Source organism: Ovis canadensis, chromosome 13 (assembly GCF_042477335.2).
Source record: "Ovis canadensis isolate MfBH-ARS-UI-01 breed Bighorn chromosome 13, ARS-UI_OviCan_v2, whole genome shotgun sequence".
NCBI lineage: Eukaryota > Metazoa > Chordata > Mammalia > Artiodactyla > Bovidae > Ovis > Ovis canadensis.
Genome location: NC_091257.1, coordinates 83,014,032 through 83,035,491, shown reverse-complemented (window position 1 = coordinate 83,035,491; position 21,460 = coordinate 83,014,032). Strand labels below are relative to the sequence as shown.

The 21,460-nt window shown below is 43.5% G+C and overlaps 1 protein-coding gene across 2 annotated transcripts in view; it reads right to left on the bottom strand.

Moving 5' to 3' along the window:
- Positions 1 to 21,460, bottom strand: part of PPP1R16B (protein phosphatase 1 regulatory subunit 16B) — a 109,665-nt gene that overhangs the window by 61,060 nt on the left and 27,145 nt on the right. For both annotated transcript variants that reach the window (XM_069546972.1, XM_069546971.1), the window contains exon 2: positions 18,366 to 18,716. In XM_069546972.1, the coding sequence (XP_069403073.1) occupies positions 18,366 to 18,615 (250 nt within the window). In that variant the 5' untranslated portion in view covers positions 18,616 to 18,716. The remainder of the gene's footprint in view (positions 1 to 18,365; positions 18,717 to 21,460) is intronic.

The window sequence follows — 21,460 nt, the reverse complement described above, 5'->3', positions numbered from 1 at the left end:
CAACAGTACTTGCAGGGCATAAATTTTATCTATGATGCTTCCTTGTTTTACTTTAATGGCATTCAGTTTAAATTAGTTTAACAGAGATATATTGAAGAGAATGGGATAATAGCTTTCAAACAGGCTTGGGCAAACTAGGAAGGGTGTCAAGATCATAACTTCTTTGGTTAAGTGTTGTAAAATGAAGGAAATAAATTGTAACAATCTGTAGCAACATCAGCTTTGGCTTTTCTTTTTTTTTCCCTGCCATTGAAAAATACATTGCATTCTCTCTTTGCATGGAAGTATTGATATTACTAAAAATCGGACAGAATATCCCTGGTGGTCCAATGCCTAAGACTCCATGTTCCCAATGCAAGGGGCCAGGGTTCAATCCCTGGTCAGGGAACTAGATCCCACATGCCACAATTAAAGATTCTGCATGCTGCAATGAAGATCAAAGATCCCACTGGCCGCAACTAAGACATGGAGCAGCCAAACAAATAAATGTTTTAACAGTCAGACAAATAAGCAAGTCTGTCTGTCAAATTGCCAAAATTACATTTTTAAAAGACGAGAGGAAACTGTTTTTCATTTTTTCTTTCTGCTTGTTTTCCCCATCTCCACAGTCCCTGGTAATCACCCTACTAGTCTGTGTCTCTGTGAGTTTGGTTGCTTTAGATTCCACATACAAGCGATATCATACTGTATTTATCTTTCTCTTACTTATTTCTCTTAGAATAATCTAGGCATCTGTTCTTGACAAAGCTCTCTTTATAACATCATCTACTGTGAAGCATGTTAATACTGCACTTTCTTCAAAGTCACTTTGCTAGACTCAGTTCCAACATGGCCTGGCTGGGTCTCTTACTCACTATCGACCACTAGTGCTGGGCTGAAAATGTTCAGATAGTATTCCATGAATGTTTGTGCATGAATTTCTTACTCTGATTCATTATATGTTTTGTTATTTAATTCTCAGAGAGACCCTCATCTTCCACCTAAGTGTAGGAAAGGAAGGTAGATTCTATTGTTCCCAGATACCAACTACAAATAACAGTACAGTTAAGCTCATTTCAGTTGAACAAATATCCCCAATGGGTAATGACTGACTGTGAAACCTTAACAGGAAGGCAGCCTCTGGGGTTGTGCCCCCAGGCTCTTGTCTTTGGCCATGATCTGTTCAACATTTTTGTCAAGGATTTGACAAAATGGTCAAGGGCTGTATTGTCCTATACAGTAGCCTCCAGCTTAACCACAGTTGACTACTTAAATTATTTTAAATTAACTAAAATCGAAGCAGTTCCTTAGTCACACTAGTCACCTTTTAAGGGCTCAATGGCCATATATGACTAGCAGTTGCCATATTGGACAAGGCATTAAAAAAAAGTTCTATTGGACCCTTCTGATCTAGAATGCAAATGCTCATTGCATATATGAACAACTCAGAATAGAAATTGTTGATGAATATTTCATTGGAAGTGGACATGTTTTTAAACTATGATCTTGCTTACATCCATTTTCCCTCCTTATTGTAACAGCATTCCAATTTTCCTTGGGGTAGGTACAGCAAACCTCTAAGTACCAGTTCATGTATTTTGGGAAGAGCTGACTCCAGTGGTGAACATATCACTCAGATCAGACCAATTGTAGCTTTATACTCAAGCTCTAGCAGTAGTCTCTCTGTCATGTCCAACTCTTTGCAACCTCTTGGACTGTAGCCCACCAGGCTCCTCTGTCCATGGAATTCTCCAACAAGAATACTAGAGTGGGTAGCCATTCCCTTCTCCAGGGGATCTTCCCAACCCAGGGACTGAAACCAGGTCTCCTGCACTGCAGGCAGATTCTTTACCATCTGAGCCATAAAGGTAAGTACATAGCCAATCTCAGCCCATGAGATTCAGTTCTGAGACTTGCTGAACCTAGGACATGATTGAGAGAAGAAACAATTCCCCTTGGAGTTCCAAAAAAGGTAGGATATACACTTCAAACTGCTGTCAGTCAGCTACTCAGAGACACTTTTTGACAGTTTTATACACACATGTGTTAGTTTGAGTTGGATTTCTTGTCTCGTCTCTTATCATTGAAGACATCCAAATTCTTTGAGTGGGTGGATTATGGGCTCAAAACTCAGCAAGCTTGGGACTTCCTTGGCAGTCCAGTAGTTAGGACTCTGCTTACACTGCTGAGAGCCCAGGTTCAACCCCTGGTCGGGGAACTAAGATTCCACAAGTCCCACAGCATAGCCAATAAAATAAAATAAAATAACTCAACAAGATAAATATAGAGCCTTGATTTCAAAGTTGAAAATCACCAGTAGGTCCAGGAAGGCTGCTGCGGTGCTGCTGCTGTTTTGCCTCTTGATCTGAGTCAGTGCTGGTTACATAGGGATGCTCAACATATGAAAATGCAACCAGTTTTTTCCCTTTGCTGTATGAATAACACACTTCAACAAATAGTTTTTTTTTTTTAATCAATTACATAAGGACCAGACGGGGAAGATGTAAGTTCACTAATGAGACTCCGACTTGAGAGTTTCGGTTTCTCAGAAACTCAGTATGAGTCAACAGTGGCTGCCCAACAAGCCAATGGAAACTCAGGTCATACTAACAGACAGACTCCACCTGAATGAGGAAACTGACAGCGCCATTCACCTTAGGGTGAGTCAAATCAGACTTCAAGAAAGACACAAAGCAGAATGTGTCTGCAAATCTCAAAGTGATACCTCACAATGGTCAGGGGGAGAAGAGATGGGAAGAGAGGATTCAGGCAGGGCAGGCTCAATGAAACCCTGGAATGAACAATGTCTGGATAAACAGACAATCCTACTATCTGCAAATAAAGTTTTCTACATAGAAAACCCCAAAAGAACCTACTAAAAAACTGAGACTAAGACATTCAATAAAGCGGCTTGATACAAAGTTAATATACACAAACGTAAAGCCCTCCTTTCAAGAAATAAACAGAACTTAACATGGGAAAAAAAAAAAAACCCTAGAGCTTTTCTAAAGGAAAGAAAAGAATATTTTCCCAACAGAGACACGCACTACTCATCTGCTTGGAAAAACTCATTATGACAAAGATACCAGTTAAGCCCAAAAAATTTTTTTAATTGTGGTAAAATATACATAACATAAAATTTACCAGTTTAACAATTCTTAGTGTTCAGTTCAGTGGTATTATGCACATTCACGCTGTGCAATCATCAGCACCATCATCCATCTCCAGAGGTTTTTCCATCTTCCCAAACTGAACCTCTGTACCCAACAGACAATAATGTCTCTTTCTCTCCTCCCATTAGTTCCTGGATAATTTTCTTTTTCTTCAGTTTTCGTTCTCATGGTAAAACACACATAACATAAAACTTACCATCTCAACCATTTTTAAGTGTACAGTTCAGTAGTACTGAATATGTTCACCACCATCCATCTCCAGAACTCCTCTTACTTTGAAAAGCTGAAACCCTGTGTCCATTTATAACACTAATCAATTTTTGGAGGAATCTATTTTTGAGCTGTGGGCAGAAAACTAACCCCAAAAGCCTTCAGTATTACACGAACATGCAAAAATATCCAAGAACATTTTGAAAAGGAAGAGTCATACGAAGAAGGACTTTTCTATCACACATTAAGCCACAATATAGACCTACGAGGATCAAAACAGAGTGTAACTGGCACAAAACCAGCTGGTTAGAACAGAATAAACAGTTTGGAAAGTCACCCTTCTTCACAGATAACGGTTTCGAGTATGAGGGGGGCATGGCAAACTCATGGGGAAGGGAAAGATTCTGAACATTTGATAATTCTTTGGAAACAAAATTGAGATAGGCAGACTTTTCAGTTATTACTTTATGCTCAAATGAGTTCCAGGAGGATTACATATTTAACTGATTTAAACAAGGCCACAACATCTAGAAAAACATTGAGGGTAATATACATCTTTAGATGAGGAAACACATTAGAGCCAGAGTCAGCAAACTTTTTCTGTAAAGGGCCAGAGGGTAAGTACTTTCATCTTTGCAGGCCTTATGGTCTCTGCTGCAACTCCTCAGCTCTGCCACTGTGCTGTGAGAGCATCCAGAGACAGCATGTCAACAAATGGCTATGGCTGTGTGCCAATAAAACTTTATTTACAAAAACAGATGGTGGAAAGATTTGGCTTTCCAGCCATAGTTTCCTGATCCTTGTTTTAGAGGGGTAAAATCAAAGAACAAAATAATTGGGAAACAAGCAATATATCATATAGTTTAGCTACATAAAAATTAAAGACTCCAGGGCATAAAGTATATATACCATAAACAAAATAATAAAGCAAACACACACACAGTGCAGGAAATATTTGCACCGCACGTGCCAGAGTCGACATCTCCTCTGTTTTCATTCCTTCCCTTTCCTTGTCCTCTCACACACAAACATACACACCATCATCAAAATTGAGAAGAAAAAGAAACACAAGAGTAGAAAAATGGACAAAAATATACACAGAGAAAGGAAGAAATGACCAGTAAGCTTGTAGACAGGTATGCTGTGTGTGCTGAGTTGCTGCAGTTGTGTCCTGCTCTTTGTGACTCTATGGACTGTAGCCCACCAGGCTCCTCTGTCCACGGGATTCTCCAGGCAAGAATACTGGAATGGGTAGCTGTGCCCTCCTCCAGGAGATCTTCCCGACCCAGGGATCAAACACACATCTCTTACTTCTACTGCTTGGGCAGGCAGGTTCTTTACCACTAGTGCCACCTGGGAAGTCCCTTATATATAGGTATTTAACCTTAAAAATCTCAATTACATGCATATGAGGACCACAGAATTAATTTTCATATATCAAATACATCATCAAATTGTCTTTTCAGTACTGCTGACTGGCATTGATGGAGAATGCAGAGGCAGGCCTGGTACCCACTGCCGATAAGGGGTACAGTCACTCAGTCATGTCCGACTCTGTGATCCCATGAACCGCAGCACGCCAGGCCTCCCTGTCCATCACCAACTCCCGAAGTCCACCCAAACCCATGTCCATTGAGTCAGTGATGCCATCCAACCATCTCATCCTCTGTTGTCCCTTTCTCCTCCTGCCCTCAATCATTCTCAGCATCAGAGTCTTTTCAAATGAGTCAGTTCTTCACATCAGGTAGCCAAAGTATTGGTGTTTCAACTTCAACATCAGTCCTTCCAGCGAACACCCAGGACTGATCTCCTTTAGGATGGACCGGTTGGATCTCCTTGCAGTCCAAGGGACTCTCAAGAGTCTTCTCCAACACCACAGTTCAAAAGCATCAATTCTTCGGCGCTCAGCCTTCTTCACAGTCCAACTCTCACATCCATACGTGACCACTGGAAAAATCATAGCCTTGACTAGATGGACCTTTGTTGGCAAAGCAATGTCTCTGCTTTTTAATATGCTGTCTAGGTTGGTCATAACTTTCCTTCCAAGGAGTAAGCGTCTTTTAATTTCATGGCTGCAGTCACCATCTGCAGTGATTTTGGAGCCCAGAAAAATAAAGTCAGGCACTGTTTCCACTGGTTCCCCATCTATTTGCCATGAAGTGATGGAATGCCATGAAGATAAGGGTATAAACTGATAATAACTATTCTGGTGACCAAAAAAGCAGTTTACGCTGAAGTTCTGCAGTGTTTATCTCTTTGAATCTATTGACCCTCTGGGAATCTACCCTATGTAAGTCATCAAAAGCTGTGTCCAAATACTCTTATACAATAATAACCACCAGGGCATAATTTACAGTTGCAAAAATTAGAAACAACCTCAAAATCCAATAATAGGAGAGTGGTTACATAAATTATGGTACATTCAGACAAGGATGTATGAGATTGTCATTTAAAATATCTTTTCCAAAGACTATATAAAGACAGAATAAAATAGTTGACCTCTAAGCAACATTTGACTCAGCTGATAGACTTTTCTTCTAAAGATACTTCCTTCCTTAGTCTTCTGAGATGTCACATCATCTTAGTTTTTTTCCTTCCTCACTGCCAGATGGTTCTTGGTCCCCTTTGTTCTCTTCTTAGATGAATAACTGACTAGTCAGGTGACCCAGGGCTTTCTCTTAGGGCCCCTTCTTTGCTCTGTTTTGCTTCCTAAATGATCTCAGACAATCCCTTCACTTTAAAAAGGTTGCATTTCTAAGCTGGTGATCCCCAAATTTTTAAAATCTCAAGATGACCACTTGGATATTAAAATGGTATCAACTGGGGTAACTCTGCAGAACTCTAGATTCTCTCCAAATTCTCACCTCCCTCCTACCCCAGTCTTTCCAGTCTCAAAACATGGCACCATCATCTACTTAGAAGCTCAAGACAAATACCAAGGGTCATCTGTGTGTCCTTCCCTTTATCACGTGACACACAAATCCTAGCAGCTCTACCTCTTCATTTCTCCATCTCCACGGCCAGGATGCAGGCTCTCATCTAAGCCCCTGAGATAGCTTGTGATGAGGCCTCCCTGTTCCAACTCATGCTCCCATAGGAATAGACTCCTACAGCCTACTCTCCACTCAGCAGCCAACAAAAGCTCTTGACAATCTTTATCTCATCACATGCTTCCCCCTGTCAAAACCCACAAGTGGCTTTTCATCTCCACCCAATTAAATGTACACATCCTACCACAGTCTACTGGGGTCAATGTCCTCCAGGCTACCTCTTTGCGTCCCCTCTTCTTTCCATCCGCAAGTTCATTCCCACCCCGTGCTTTTATCCCTTTCGTCTAGATTCTCATGTGACTCCCTCTTTCTCTACACTCAAAAATCAGCCCAAATCACCTCCTCTAAGGGGCTCACCCTGATACCATAGCATATACATGGCCTCCCATCCCAGCCCTTATTTATCTCACTACTTGCTTAGGTTCTTCAGAACACAGAGAAGGTACCTAATTTTGTTGAGCAGACAAATGCTACGGTGAAAGTTATTTTGTAAACACACGCTTACTCACTCTGTGTTTGTATGCAGATACATAGAGTGAAGACAACTGGGTTGAGTACACCCCATGCGACGCCCCCACCCCCGAGGTCCATTCTTCTTCATGCTTGGGGAAGCCAACCCACTTGGACCACATCACAGACTTCCTTGCACCCTGCTTCCTGGTTAGGTTTGGTAATGGGAAGCATGGGCAGAAGACTGGAGTGCAGCTGCAGTGGGTGGAGGAAGCCACTGCTCTTGTTGGGCAGTCCTCCCCACAAAATACCTCCTTAGATGTAAGTAGGGTCTCATCTCTTGGCCTCTTCAAGCCTGGGGGGTTCATCACCCCCACTTTTACTAGCCCCAGAGTGATGCATCATTCCTTGGTACATAAGGAATGCACCTCAAAGTGGTCCCCAAGACTCTTTCAGGGTATTCAGGTTAAAACGATTTTCATAATAGCACTAAGATGTTATTTGTCTTTTTCCCTGTGTTGACATTTGCACCGATGGTGCAAAAGCAACAGTGGGTAAAGTGCCTTTAATAGAGCGAGTTCAGTACCGTCAGACTGTTCTGCTGCTGCGGCTGCTAAGTCGCTTCAGCCATGTCTGACTCTGTGCGATCCCATAGATGGCAGCCCACCAGGCTCCCCCGTCCCTGGGATTCTCCAGGCAAGAACACCGGAGTGGGTTGCCATTTCCTTCTCCAGTGCATGAAAGTGAAAATTGAAAGTGAAGTCGCTCAGTCAAGTCTGACTCTTAGCGACCCCATGGACTGCAGCCCACCAGGCTCCTCCGTCCATGGGATTTTCCAGGTAAGAGTACTGGAGTGGGGTGCCATCGTCTTCTCCGTCAGACTGTTCTAGTCATCATGATAGTCTTCATTGCTTCATGTTGTTGTTGTTTAGTCGCTAAACCATGTCCAACTCTTTTGCAACCCCATGAACTGTAGCCCACCAGGTTCCTCTGTCCATGGGATTTTTCAGGCAAGAATACTGGAGTGGGTTGCCATTTCCTTCTCCAGAGGATCTTTCCGACCCAAGGACTGACCCCAAGTCTCATGTCTCCTGCATTGGCAGGCAGATTCTTTACCACTGAGCCACCAAGGAAGCCCATGATGATGGGTACATTTGTCCAAACCCATAAAACGTGCACCACCAGGAGTGAGCTATAAACTATTGACTTTAGGTGATTATGACGTGTCAGTGTATGTTCACCAATTGTAGTAAATGTCCTATTCTAGTGGGGGATGGTTGATAATGGGGGAGGCTGTGGGCAGTTAGGGGCAGAGCAGGGAGTCTACGGGAAATTGCCGTAACTTACCCTCAATTTTGCCATAAACCTAAAATTGCTTTGGAAAAAAAGTCTTAATAAAAACACAAAAACGAAACACACACCACAATAAAAAAAAAAAATCAATACATTTCACTTTTAAATGTCCTTGCTGATGCCATAAATGTACTAATCTTACTATGTTGCAACCTTGAGTACATGTTTTTTTATAAATATTCTGCATGTCAAAATGAGAAGTATGCATGAAGTAGAATCCACATTAGTTGAGGATTAAGTTGTGTACTAAGCTCGTCCTTTCTCTCCTGGATCACCATTTTCACTTAAAGGATGACTTGCAAACAATGGTTATCAGTCTTTTCCTCTAAAACGGACAAAGAGATTTTTCTCACTGATATTGTTTATTGCCAATGGCAGAATTTTAGCTTTCAGGTAAAAATTAGAATTTTCTAAAACTTGTATCACCACCATGACCTCATAGTTTCCCAGTAATTGAAGAATCTTCTGGTGAGACGGGTGTTAAATATATAAAATTTTTTACTGAAGTAGTTTGGGCTTCCCAGGTGGCCCTAGTGGTAAAGAATCCATCTGCCAATGCAGGAGACACAGGTTCGATCCTTGGGTCGGGAAGATCCCCTGGAGCAGGAAGCGACAATCGGCTCTAGCATTCTTGCCTGGAAAATCCCATGGACAGAGGAGCCTGGCAGGCTACGGTCCATGGGGCCACAAAGAGTTGGACCTGAATGAGTGATGAGAACTTAGCACCAATATGCAATAGCTGATTTACAATACTGCATTAGTTTCCAATGTACAGTATGGTGATTTGGGGGGGTTTTGCAGGTTGTATTTTGTTATAGGTTAGAAAATAAAAATTTTTTACATTGTATAGTGAAATGTGTCAACATTTAGAAGATGCACATAACTCAGTGAATCAATACTTTCTCTTTAACTCCAGCTTTACTGTGATATAATTGACATATAACATTGTGAAAGCTTAAGTGTACAATGTGTTGATTTGATTCACATATTTATTACAAAATGATTACCACAGTAAGGTGAGCCAACTTCTCCATCACCTCCCAAAATTGTCCTTTTTACACGTATGTGGTGAGAACGTTTAAGATCTGTTCTCTTAGCGAATTCCAAACATATTGCATTGCTAACTACAGTCACCCTGCTGTATGTGAGATCCCCAGAGCTTATGCATCTTATAACTGGAAGTTTATACCCTTTGACTCCCACCCTCACCAGCCTCTAGCAAAAACTATTCTACTCCACTTCTGAGTTTGGTTACTTTAGATTCCACATATAGGTAGTATCAAATAGTATCTATCTTTCTTTGACATTTCACTTAGCATAATGCCCTCAAAGTTCATCCATGTTATTGCAAACAGCAGTATTTCCTTCTTTTTTATGATCAAATGATATACATCACGTTTTTAAATCCACTCATCCATGAAGAACATTTAGGCTATAGCGACTAATGCTGTAATGAACACTGCTGTGCCGATATCTCTCCCAGCTAGTGATCTCTGTCAGATCACTCAAAAGTGAGGTTGCTGGATCATATGGAAGCTCTATTTTTAATTTTTTTTTTCTATGAGAACAATTACATTTTTTTTATTTATTTATTTTTACTGAGCATTTTAATGCTTAAAGGAACCTCCATATTGTTTTCCATAGTGGCTTCGCCAATTTATATTCCCACCAACAATGCACAGAGTTCCCTTGTCTACTCATCCTTACCAACAGATAAATCTCTCATCTATCCGATGAACAGACAACCGAAAAGCTATGAGGTGATATCCCACCATGGTTTTGATTTGCATCTCCCTGATGATTTGTACATTGAGTGTATTTTCATATACCTGTTGGCTACTTCTATATCTTCTTTGGAAAAATGTCTTTTCAGGTCCTCTGCCCATTTTTTAAATTGGATTATTTGGCTTTTTGGCTATTGAGTTGTAAAAGTTCTTTATATATTTTAGATATTAGCTCCTTATCTGATATACAGTTTGCAAATATATCTCCCATTCTGTAGGTTGTCTCTTCATTTTAGTGGTCGTTTCTCTTGCTATACAGAAGCTTTTTAGTTTGATATGGTCCTACTTGTTTACTCTTGCTTCTGTTGCTTGTGCTTTTGATATCATATCTAAAAAAGTGAGCCGATAGTTTCTAACAGATTAATATATTATGTTTTTTTTAAAAAGTATGTGCAGATAAAACAGTCATTCAAAATATAAGACAAACCAATGGATTTTAACGTATCAGTAAGAGCATAAGAAAAGCTAAAAATTGGTAACAGTTTCAGATTCCACACCGCAATTCAGTTCAGTTCAGTTCAGTTCAGTCGCTCAGTCGTGTCCGACTCTTTGCGACCCCATGAACCGCAGCACACCAGGCCTCCCTGTTCATCACCAACTCCCAGAGTTCACTCAGACTCACGTCCATCGAGTCCGTGATGCCATCCAGCCATCTCATCCTCGGTCGTCCCCTTCTCCTCCTGCCCCAATCCCTCCCAGCATCAGTCTTTTCCAATGAATCAACTCTTCGCATGAGGTGGCCAAAGTACTGGAGTTTGAGCTTTAGCATGATTCCTTCCAAAGAAATCCCAGGGCTGATCTCCTTCAGAATGGACTGGTTGGATCTCCTTGCAGTCCAAGGGACTCTCAAGAGTCTTCTCCAACACCACAGTTCAAAAGCTTCAATTCTTCGGCGCTCAGCCTTCTTCACAGTCCAACTCTCACATCCATACATGACCGCAGGAAAAACCATAGCCTTGACTAGACGGACCTTAGTTGGCAAAGTAACGTCTCTGCTTTTGAATATACTATCTAGGTTGGTCATAACTTTTCTTCCAAGGAATAAGCGTCTTTAATTTCATGGCTGCAGTCACCATCTGCAGTGATTTTGGAGCCCAAAAAAATAAAGTCTGACACTGTTTCCACTGTTTCCCCATCTATTTCCCATGAAGTCAGCCATCGAGAAATTACTGCAATTAGCCATCGAGAAACTACTACCTGTTGCATTTGATTGAAGTTTCAAAGAATACCCACATTTATCTGAAAAGGCAAGTAAAATATTTCCACTCTTTTCCAACTCCATATCTGTATGAGGTAAGACTTTCTTCATTTACTTCCACCAAAATAACATACCAGAACAGATTGAATTCAGCAGCAGATGAAAGGATCCAGCTGTCTTCTATTAAGCCAGACCTTTAAAAGATTTGAAAAAGCATAAAACTAGGCTACTCTCCTCACTACTTTTTTTGTTTTGAAAATATCATTTTTCATAAAAAGATTTATGTTAACGTGTGTGGTGGTTTTAAAACATGTCCACAGATGCTCCTCCCTTCAAGAGGTGGAGTCTAATCCCCTTCGCCTTGAGTGTAGGCTGGACTTAGTGAATCATTTCTAATGAACACAATGTGAGGGAAGGATGGTATGTGGCTTACAAGGCAGGTCATAGGAGGCACTGTGATTCCCTCCTTGCTCTAGCTCTTGGATCACAAGCTCTGCAGGAAGCCAGCTGCCATGTTGAGAGGATACTCAAGCAGTCCGAGGGAGAGGCTCACATGGCAAGAAACTGAGGCCTCTTGCCAAGAGCCTTGTGGGTAAGCCATCATGGAAGTGGATTCTTTAGCCCCAGTTAACCCTGCTGCTGCTGCTAAGTCGCTTCAGTCGCGTCCAACTCTGTGCAACCCCATAGACGGCAGCCCACCAGGCTCCCCCATCCCTAGGATTCTCCAGGCAAGAACACTGGAGTGGGCTGCCATTTCCTTCTCCAATGCATGAAAGTGAAAAGTGAAAGTGAAGTCACTCAGTCGTGTCTGACCCTTAGCAACCCCATGGAGTGCAGCCCACCAGGCTCCTCCGTCCATGGGATTCTCCAGGCAAGAGTACTGGAGTGGGGTGCCATTGCCTTCTCCCAGTTAAACCCTGAGGTGATCACAAACTTATGAGAGATCCTGAGCTGGAATCACATAAGCTAAGCTGCTCCTGGATTCCTGACTCACAGAAACTGTCTAAGACAGTAAATATGTATCTTTTTTTAATTCTTATAGTTTTTAAAATTAATTAATTTATTGTGGCATGAGCGATCTAGCTCCCTGACCAGGCATCACAGCCAGGCTGCTTGCATTGGGAGAGCGAAGTCAGCCACTGGACCACCAGGGAAATCCCAATATTTAAAACTGTTTTAAGTTTCTAAATTTTGAGCTCATCTGCAATGCAACAATAAATAACTAGTACAACAGCTAATGTTTATGTTTTAGTCAGTGAATACAAATTTATTTTAATTCCTCAGTTTTAATTTCCTATATGGTAAATATTGATATAAAACTCATTTAAATAAGATTTCTTTAGACTTCTTCATTATTAATAACATAAACATGCCTTGAGACCAAAATGTTTGAAGACTATTGCCCTAAACTCTTTGCAAATTGCTTCTTTATTAAACTTTACTCAAAATACTCTATGTGAGAGCATCTTTTGTTTCCAATAGGACTCTGATGGATAGAACAATAACAAAACAATCTTTTTGGATATTTCAATGACTTGCTCTTCAATGGAAGGATGAGTGATTTTATTTTCTTCTTAATTTTTTTCTGTCCCTTTAAACTTTTCTACAAACAAGGATGCATTATTTTCATAGTTAAGTGAAAAGAAACTTCCCTTTGCAAAATCATTCAAAAGTGAAAGTTCAAACTGCATTTTCTTTAGATGAGTCAATGGTTGAAGCTTGGTGTGCGGGGCCCAGATGTCCGCCAACGCACCTGGGGGTTGGGGAGAGGTTTGTGGGAGCAGAGAGAGGGAGGCAAGGGGAAGAGGAGTCAGCATCCCCCACCTCCTCAGCCAGAATAGTTCTTCCATGTGTTTTACATATTGGGGTTCTGCACAATAGTTTATTTAAAGAAAAGTTTCCACTCTTTAAAAAAAGAAGCATGAAAACCTTTACCATGAGAATAATAGCTGAAGAGTTAAAATCAGGCTACAGAAGAATCACTCAACTTTTTCTTCAGTGTTTTTTTCAGGGTTTCCCTAAAGAAAGCCCTACACATTCTGAGGGAAGAACAGAAGCCCTGACAATTTCATGAATGTTTGGTTGTTTCAAGAGAGGCTGGCTCATGTGGCCATGGAAAGAAGTTACAGGTAGAGATGAAAAGGTTATTCAGGGACCGCTCCCGCCCCAATAGTAAGGGCCCAAGAGGACAGCAAAAACACGAGGGGCCTTAAGGCCCACAGAGACACAGATCAGAACCACAAGTGAATCATTCTCATATTTTCTAGAAAAAACAAAAGCAAGAGGTTCCAGGACCACCCAGTGGTTAAAACCATGGGCTTTAGGGACCACAGATCTGGGTTCAAGTCTCAGGTCTGACACTTCAAACCTATGAGATCTTGGCAAGTGACACAGCCTTTCAGAGCTTCAGTGGAAACATACAATGTACAATTTCAGCTGTAAAATGAGGTCTGCGAATGTAAAACAGTGAAGCCATTTTGCCAGTTTGGCAGTTTCTTAAAAGTGAAGAAACTTAACTTTGGGATAGATTTACCATCTGACCCAGCAATTCCATTCTTAGGTAGCCACCCGAGAGAAATAAAAACAAATGTCCCCAAAAGGACTTGCATACAAATGTTTTAGCAGCATTATTCATCAAAACCCCAAATGGAAACCATCTACATGTTCAGCATCTGGTGAATGGATTACCAGTGGCATATCAATACTGCAGAATGGATCTCCCTGGTGGTCCAGTGGTTAAGAACCTACCTGCCAATGCAGGGAACATGGGTTCGATCCCTGGTCCGGGAAGATCCCACATGCCATGGAGCAACTAAGCCCGTGTGCCATGACTTCTGAGCCCAAGCACCTAGAGCTCGTGTAGCACTGCAACAAAGAGTAGCCCCCACTCCCCACAACTAGAGAGAGCCCGTGTGCAGCAGTGAAGCCAAAAACAAACAAACAAATACGTGAAAGTGAAAGTCTCTCAGCTGTGTCCAGTGCTCTGCGACTCCATGGACTGCAGCCTGCCAGGCTCCTCTGTCCATGAATTCTCCAGACAAGAATACTGGAGTGAGTAGCCATTCCCTTCTCCAGAGGATCTTCCCAAACCAGGGATCAAACCCAGGTCTCCTGCACTGCAGGTGGCTCCCTTACCAGAAGAGCTACCAGGGAAGCCCAAATAAACACATAAATAGAAGAATGTGTTCAGTGTAGAATAGTGGATAATGCAAGGTAGCAATTTACATCATATGTACTCCTCATTTAAATTCCAAAAACTGAAGAATAGTTGATTCACACTGTTGCGTTAGTTCCTCTTATACAGCAAAGTGATTCAGTTATACATATACATTTTTTCATTTTCTCTTCCATTACAGTTTACTATGCTATACAGTAGGACCTCGTTGTTAATCTATTTTACATATAGTAGTTTGTAATCCGCTAATTCCAAACTCCTAATTTATCTCTCCCCCTCCCGTCTCCCCCCTGGTAATCACATGTTTGTTTTCTATGTCTGTGAATCTGTTTCTGTTTTGTAAATTAGTTCATTTGTGTCATATTTTAGATTCCACGTATAAGTGATATAAATTATATATCCATGATAAACACTTCTTACCATACCACACCCACATATACCAACCCAGTGTAATCCTACAGGGTTAGCAGGCATATTAGATCACCCTCATTTTTACAGATGGGGAACTGAGGCACCAAGGAGTTAATGAACTTTCCCAGGTTGCTTAGCTAGTAGGCAGCAGAACTGAAAGGAGAATCCTGGATAACTAACTTCAAAGACTATGCTTCTCACCTCTCAGTAAATGTCAGCTGGGTATGGAGTTACTGCTCTACCAAGTGATGGGGAAAAAGGTCCAGAAAAGGGATTAGAGATGGCTCCCCAAGAAGGTCACACAGGAACCCAAACCTGAAGGGTGTAGGAGTTAGTTAGTGGAAGAATGTTCTAGACAGAAGGAACCACATATGCCAAGGTGGAAAGGTAAGAGAATGCAGGGCATGGGGTGGAAGCCAGAAGAGCTGGAGGTGGCTGGAGCGTGAACTGATACCCAGCAGTGGGAAGCTGAGAATGGGGCTCAGGAGGCCACAGAGTGTCCCTGGTGTCTGGACATTAACCTACAGGTGATGCAGGGCTAGAGAAAGAAAGTCAGTGAGTTCCTCAGTGCTGCCTTACTCCAGGAATGACTCACATCACCCTGGCAGGCGGAGGAGGTTGACTCAGCCCCTGCTGCGAGCTCAGGGGAGCGGGGGAGCTGCCACCCCACACTCCCATCCCACTGGGAGCTAATGCCCCAGCAGCCACCCCACCAGCAGCCCCACCAGCACACAGAAGCTATCCCAGTCAGCTGGGAGCATCGGGCTCAGTTGTGCTGCCAGAAAGCTGAGAATAGTCTGGTGAGAACGCCTGCTAGCAGCTTCCACACCCCGCTTAAAACCCAGACACCTGTGGTCCCCAGGGGCACCTTTCAATGCACCCCAAAAGCGAGGCCACAGGGCACAGTGCTCTGGCCTTCCACTCTCACTTGGCTCTGCCCAGAGCCAGGGGACCAGCCCGGGGCGGGGGGGAGGATCTAGCACTCTTCTCATTCAAATCTAATATCCAGATAAACATTTGCATGTATGCACAAAACATTCACTGTGGCAAATGTAAAACTACTGAAAAAAAAACTTATGTGCCAACAAAAATAAACCAGCTAAAAATACTGGTGAATCCATACTGTGGAATACTATGAAGCAGTTAAAAAGAATGCAGATATATTATTCCATTGTACTGGCATGAAAACACCTCCAAGACATATTATTGAGTGGGAAAGAAAAAAAACCTACAGAATAATGTATCTAGTATGTACCAGTTACATAAAAAACAAAGCAAACAAAAGTCGGAAACTAGCTCTATAGTTCACCAAGTCTACAAACACAGGTAAATGAGAAAATGCCTGGAAGGAAATACATCAGTCATGGAAGGAAGGAAAGGAGGGAGGGAGGGAGGAAAGGAATTTTATAACTCTATGTTGTTTGATTTTTATAAGAAGCATGTATTTGCATTCTTAAAAACGCTAAAGTCTGTTTCACACACACACACACACACACAGAGTGGGAAAATGTGTTAAAATGATCACCCTACTGGTGCAAGGTTCAGGGTCCCTTTTCAAAGAGCTGTGACATCTGGGATCTTGTCTAATTCTTTCCACACCACCTTGAGGGCAAGTATTCAAAACCCCTTTTATAGATTAAGAAACTGAACCCAGGGAGGTGAAACAAGCTCTTCAAGGTCACGTACAGGACCGAAGGACTGAGGGGCCTCTGATCCTTGGACCCAAGCCCAGCACTCTTTCTAACCTGTTGGAGTGGGAGTGCACCAGGGCGGGGTGGTGGATGTTGCTTGGATCCCCATCGTCAGCTCACAGAAACTGAAAAACCTCTTCCGCAAAGGGAAACGAGGCTCAGGGGAGAAGGGAATGGAAGATGAGTGGGAAAGGAGGGCTGATGCACCGCCGCCCACAACAAAAATCACACATCATGATGTACCGCCCACTGAGTGGGAGGGACCTGCCGAGTCACCCAGTAAATGACATGTAGGAAGAAGCCCCGCAGGGCGGTGTCCCCCAGGACTGAGACTTCATGCCTCTCTCACAGGGGCTGCTCACCCCAGGTTCTGGCTGTGTTGTTTGCAGCTGAGGGGTTCTGGGTACGCCTCTCTGCTCAGTCCCAGGGCGCTCTGTAACGAGGCCAGAAAGGGACCTGTGCTTCTCAGAGGGTTCTAGAATCTAAGGGGCAATAAACATAAGCCCTTATACCCACCAGAGTGGTAAGTGCCTCCACCCCTCCGTTCTTTCATTGGCTGCTTTAGCACCAACTGTCTGGAGGATGTGGGAAGGCAGGAGACCAGAGGGACCCAAGAAACACGGCTGGGTCCCTCCAAGGACAGGCAGAAGGGATTCATACTCAGGGAGGAACCAGCACCTACCAAAGGCAACACAGGATGCGTGGACACATCTCAGCTGCACAGAGAGCAGGCGTGAGCCCTTGGAGCATGCTCAAGGAAGAGGGCTTCAGCCAAACCACAGAGCCTCCTTTCATTCTTACAGCTTACAGCTGCCACAAGGCTGTGAAGCCACAGGGACAAGAGCCTGGATTCTGGGAGTTCCAATCCCAGCTCTCCTCCCTTGCTCAAGTTTCCGAACCTCACTGGTCTCAGTTTCCCCATCTGTAAAATGGGTATTATTATACCTGCCTCTTGGGTATTATGATATCTGGATGTTAGGACATATAATAATGATAACAGAATTAAATAAAACATAACAAGTACAGGGTATCCAAAAAATCTGGAAACAGATTCTATGAATGTATGTATATGTTCATATTTATTTATTCATCTGCTTTACAGATTGGAAATGTCCCAGACAACACTGTGTACATCTGTCTGTTTCTAGACTTTTTGGATACTCTTTATATAAATATACTTTTATATAATCGTAATTTTATATAAATGTACATAATAAAACATAGTAATAATATAATAAAACATAGCAATCACTCACACAGTATGAGGGACCATGTCAAGAACTTACAGGTATTCTCTACTTTAATGCTCAGAGCAAGCCCTGGAGGTGGATGCTATTATTAGCCCCATTGTACAGAGGCAGACACTAAGGTACAGGGAGCTGAAGAGACTTGCCTACTTGCCAGGGTCACCCCGGGAATAAATGACAAAACCAGTCTGGGACCCAGGTCATCTAACCTCAGAGTACTTACGTTGTTTTCCCCGTCTAACCCATCTACCTCTGCAGTGAAGACCCAATAAAAGGGACCAGTTTCCAGGCACAGAGAAGGGGCTTAGGAAATGCAGGGTCCTCTGAGCACTGAGCTCCTGGAGGAGAGAAACCAGATCCAACTGGTTCACCACTGTACCTGGAACTGTAATATACAAGACATAGGTTGGCAGTCAACATTAGTGTGAGGGAAGGAAAATAAGTATGTATTAGCCAAAGGTTGGCATTCTTGTCTAAAAAAAAAAGTCTCAGATTCCAGCGCCTTTCCTAGGAACATCCACCTCCTAAGATGCCTGGGGCTGCCCAAAGGTCCAGACCCACCCCTCTCTCCCCTCCACAGCACAGAACCCAGAATCCAAGAGGCCCAGGCGGCCACCCACCAATCCGGCCCAGGAGTGGCCTACCTTCTTCAGCGTCGTTCCTAAGCGAGGCCTCCAGGAGGGCCACGCTGGCCTCGAAGGACACCTTCTTTCTCCGGCCGCCCGTGCTGCGCTTCCGCTCATGCTTGCGCTTGCGATGCTGCAGGTCCTGCTCGTACTGCGCCCACTTCTTTAGCTGCTGGGCCCGGCGCTTCTGGGCGGCGCGCAGCCGCTCCAACGTGGGCACCTTCTCCAGCAGCTGCAGTTCGGTCAGCAGGTCCACGTGGCTGGCCATGGCCTCCGCGCCTCCCTGCGCCCTGGCTGGGGGCTAGCGCGGCGTGCCAGGGGCCGGGGCAGCATGCGGGCTCCTGCGAGGCTGGGGCGGCATGCTGGGGCCTGTGACGGGGAGCGGGAGAGACACAGACGGACAGGCGTCACACTCAAAACTCCGATCTGATGACGTCACCCAGTCCCACCTCCCAAATGCTTTCGCCCCCTATTTTATTGTCTTCCTTATTTCTTTTTAACTGAGATATAATTGACCTATAACATTGTGTAAGTTTCAGCTGTACAACCGCGTTGATTTGACATACTTAAATATTGCAATATGATTACAACTGTTAGTTAACACCTCCATCACAGTCATACAATAATCCTTACTTTTGGTGGTCATATTATAATTTCATATAAGGTTGTTCTATTGTTACAACACACACAGGAGTTTATTGTTATAACATGGAAGGGGTTTATTGCTATTTTTAAAGGAGCGAGTACTGTATTTTAAATGTCTCTTTATTGATTTATAACTTGGTAAATATGGACAGACATAACCTACAGAAACACAAGCTGTTTGGGAACCTTATTCTGAAGAGTCCAGTGGTTAAGAATCCACCTTCCAATGCAGGGGACGCAGGTTTGATCCCTGGTTGGGGGACTAAGATCCCACATGCCACAGGGCAACTAAGCCCCCAAGAGGCAACTGAAGAGAAGAAGCTCCAGGGTGGCAATGAAGATCACCCACGCTGTGACATGATGCTCCCCAGTAGTGCTATTGGTGAGGAACCTGCCTGCCAAAGCAGGAGACCTAAGAGATGCAGGTTCAGTCCCTGGGTCGGGAAGATCCCCTGGAGGAGGGCCTGGCAACCCACTCCAGTATTCTTGCCTGGAGAATCCCATGGACGGATGAGCCTGGCATGCTACAGTCCATGGGGCCACAAAGAGCTGGACATGACTGAACAACACCAACAACCCCCACTTTATGGATGTGCCCCAGTCTGCTTATTCATTCACTCACTGAAGAACGTCTAAGTTGTCTCCAGCCTGGGGCTAATACATTCACGCACAGGTTTTTGTGTGAACATGAGTTTTCATTTCTCTGGAGTAAATGCCCAAGAGTACAACTTCTGGCTTGTACAGTAATTACATGATTAGTTTTATAAGAAACTGTCAAGCTGTTTTCCAGAGTGGCTGTACCATTTTTCATTCCCTCCAGCCATCTATGAGTGATCCAGTTTCTCTGCCAGAATTTGGCATGCCCAGTGTTTTAGCCACTTAGATAGAAACTCCTTTTTAAAAGTAAGGAGCTCAGAGGAGTTGAATTCACAACCATGCTGTATCATCATGACGGCAGGAACTCACTGGGAGCTAAGGGACCACCTATTTACTTTTCCCCACTTCCTCAAAGAATCAAACAGTGAAACCTGCCCTGTGATGAGTCCTGGTTCAGAGATGGATCGAGAATCAGCTCTGCCTTCTAGGAAACACCACGTCTACTGGTCTGTCATGGTGTCATCCACCTGTAAATTAACCTGATCCTTCTGATGACCTAATGAGACCAGGTACTATTCTGATCCCTATTTCAGATAAGGAAATTGAGAGACAGAGAGACTAATTAACCTACCAAATATTACACAGCTAGAAAATGGATGTGTTATTCTGGCTGGGGTTGTCAGGAAAGGCTCTCCAAAGTAGGAGGCAATTGATTTGAATCTCCAAAGATGAGCAGGAGTTCACTCGCTGAGGAGGGCAGACACAAGCTGAGAAGGAGCTTCCCAATGTTGAAAGGCATGTAGAGGGGCTGAACGCCATGAAGGGAATTCTGGGAGCCAACACACACAAACCTGGCTTGAGGGACTTCCCTAGTGGTCCCGTGGTTAAGAATCCACCTTGCAATGCAGGGGACGTGGGTTCAATCCCTGGTCTAGGAACTAAGACCCTACATTCTGTGGAGCGGCTATGCCTGACTGCAACTACTGAAGCCTGAGCACTCCGGATCCCACGTGCCACAACTAGAGAACGCATGCACAGCAGCAAAAGATCCCGCATGATGCGATAAAGATCCTGTGCGTCACAACTAGGAACCGATGCAGCCAAACAAATAAATATTAAAAAATAAAATAAAACATGGCCAGAGGTGGATGGGGCTGCCCAGCTCAAGGGAAGAGAAGTCTTGGAGGAAGCAGCGAGTAACTTGTGGTTCAAGGCCAGGCAGCAAAAGTCCCCCACGGTCCACATCATGTTTGTTTGTTTGCTTGGTTGGTTTGGGGTCCACACTGTATTTTACGGTATTATCATTCACTGCTAATATTTAAAATTTGAAGATTTTATATCCAAAATCAGATTTTCAGCCTTCCTTAAAACATCTCAGTAGCTGGCCAAGCCGAGCTCACATGGCAACGATCAGCTGGTACTCAGTAGGACTGCCTGGTTTAGATGGGGCACATCTCACTCTCCATAGTGCCCACTACCTCCCATTACTCCCATCTGACCTCCGTCACTAACTGTCATCACTTGCTACCTCCTATAGGACTTACCTGGTGGCCCGGTGGTAAAGAACCTGCCCACTAATGCAGGAGACACAAGAAACACAGTTTCGATCCTTAGGTCAGGAAGATCTCCTGGAATAGGAAATTGCAACCCATTCCAATATTCTTGACTGGGAAATCCCATAGACAGCAGACTACAGTCCATGGGGTCACAAGAGTTGGACACGACTTAGTGACTAAACCAACACCACTACCACCACCATTAACTCCTGTGGTCACTTCAGTTTGCAAGCCCTGCCTTAGGTGAAATATCCACAGGTCCAATATGCACAAGAGAAGGCAGTCTGTGAGTCTCCTCAATAAAGACCAGGATCA